The sequence below is a fragment of the Limulus polyphemus genome, unplaced genomic scaffold (assembly GCF_000517525.1).
Source record: "Limulus polyphemus unplaced genomic scaffold, Limulus_polyphemus-2.1.2 Scaffold781, whole genome shotgun sequence".
Lineage (NCBI taxonomy): Eukaryota > Metazoa > Arthropoda > Merostomata > Xiphosura > Limulidae > Limulus > Limulus polyphemus.
The window spans coordinates 391,137-393,322 of NW_013666391.1; the positions used below are offsets into that span (position 1 = coordinate 391,137).

Here is a 2,186-nt window from a genome sequence, read left to right on the forward strand (position 1 = left end):
CACACTATAAAAACAAACTATATGATGAAACCATATTAAGTTACATTAGGCAACAAAATTATGCCATGACCAATTGAGAACTAAAGTTTAGAGCAATATAAGCTCTCTTGAGGTTAACTTCTTCAATTATGATTACATAGAATATCACCCAATAGTTTTATATTTCAAGTTTGGAAGTTAACTTGGTAGTTTTTTTCTTTAACATGCACACATACTTGCTCCTTATACACGTGTTCAGTGATAAAATAGTTTCCTAAGCTACATGTGTAATTGGATAAATTTTCAATTTAGGATTCAAGCATAACCTTAATAAATTAACAACGTATGCAAGATATCTTTAAAGATCTACATATTTAAAAATAAAGGAGTTTAATTGAAACTTGCTTTTTCAATCACCTCTAGGTCTTTTTAAGTTAAATAAATTAAAACTGCTTTCTGTGTTCTAAATATTACCTGATAACTCTCATGGCAATACTGAAGAAATTAATTGATCTTATAAGCAAAACCAGAACCAGTCTTGTGATTTTATGAATATTTAGTTTATTGTAACAGCAAATTAAGATGTAATATTTTAATATATTTTTTGTGCAAGTCATACAAGTAATTTTCAAATATTAAGAAATATTTGCATTCATTTTGAGATAGGTTGTTATCATTTTTTTTGTTATAAGTATATTAAATATAAAATATATGTACAGTTAAGTTACAAACCTGTTCTGGTTGCATGTCCACTAGTGTAATGTCCTGGGAGCGACTCACTGAAGCTGACCGATGGTATTCTACTAGTTCATTCAATGAACTGAACTTAACAACCCAAAGGAAAAACTTGCCTTGCATATCACGAAGTACTTTGAAGTGCTGAACACCATTGGGACACCTTTAATCACAAGTTGAACATATATTTGTATTAATTATTATAAACTAAATTTAATATCCAGGAAAAAATAAAATAGAAATAAACAATGACAATGCATGTCTGTACAGGTAAAAATTAAATAATACTAATTTTATGCAATATTAAATGTAATATACAGAGCAATTTTAAAAGATATTTTGGAATTAACAAAATGTCTATGAATATCAAGCCAAGCTTGACGCTGAAGATAAATGACTATCTGCTTAGGATTTTAGAAAAATGATTTCTAAATAGAAATTATGTTTAAAAGTTTTCAGCTTTAGGAAAGTCGTGGCCAGTGACTAGCGTGTACAAATACAAAAATGGTTAAAAACATACATATAAAATTGCTACTAATACAATCTAAAAACTTGCAAATGTAATATCTATACAAAAGTAACACAAATAAATTGTATGAACAATTCAATGCAAAATCATATTTCAAGATTTACAGGTAAATCTACCACAGCTTTCAAAAATAAATGTATGGTGAAGAATCATCAGATCACAGACATGTGTCAAAAGCACCTATCAAAATTACCCTATCCAAGTATGGTAAACCATTTCATCAAAAACTACATTAATATTTCTATTACATTTATCATGCTTATAGTTCAGTAGAAATTGACACAAAATATGGCCAACCCAGACATGTTCCATAACAAACAAGTTTTGGTCTTAAAACTTGCATATGGGTATCTGAAAGATGCAGGAAAAATTCACACATGGGGAAATATGTTTTCTTACAGGTCAACGTTAGGCCTATACAATGCATTTTTTTTGTGTGAAAAGACTACTACTAAACACTGAATCAACATATCAAAGGTTTTTGCATTGAGTTTGTAACGAATTTATTATTATGTATTTATTTTTAATATGAACATTGTTTGGGTTGAATTTGTATGTAGAAATAGGCGCGACTTGCATTATCAGATATGTGTTCCGTATAACGAATTTGTGATATATTTATTTTAATGTCAATGTTTGTTTCGATTAAGTCTATGTTTGAAGGTGTGTCTAGCTTCCTGTGTTAGTTACGTACGGCGAAATTTCCCGCCAATTCTCCAAGATTGTAGAACATTCATGAACACAAGAATCAACAATATCCATTTCTGTATCCGGTTAAATATAGTACCTATAAAAAGGTGGTGCGCCAAACAGATGACAGAGAAGAGACAAGTCTACTATGAAACTGTTATAACCGTGTAAGCTATAAACTGTGATTTTACTAACCCCTATCAACTGGTAAATATATGACATTTGACCAGGAACAGTTATAAATTTCAAACGT

General features: G+C 29.5%; 1 protein-coding gene across 3 annotated transcripts in view; it reads right to left on the bottom strand.

Annotated features, from left to right (window-relative positions):
- Positions 1 to 2,186, bottom strand: part of LOC106460498 (protein enhancer of sevenless 2B-like) — a 15,790-nt gene that overhangs the window by 3,946 nt on the left and 9,658 nt on the right. For all 3 annotated transcript variants that reach the window (XM_013920204.2, XM_022387249.1, XM_022387248.1), the window contains exon 5: positions 712 to 877. In XM_013920204.2, the coding sequence (XP_013775658.1) occupies positions 712 to 877 (166 nt within the window). The remainder of the gene's footprint in view (positions 1 to 711; positions 878 to 2,186) is intronic.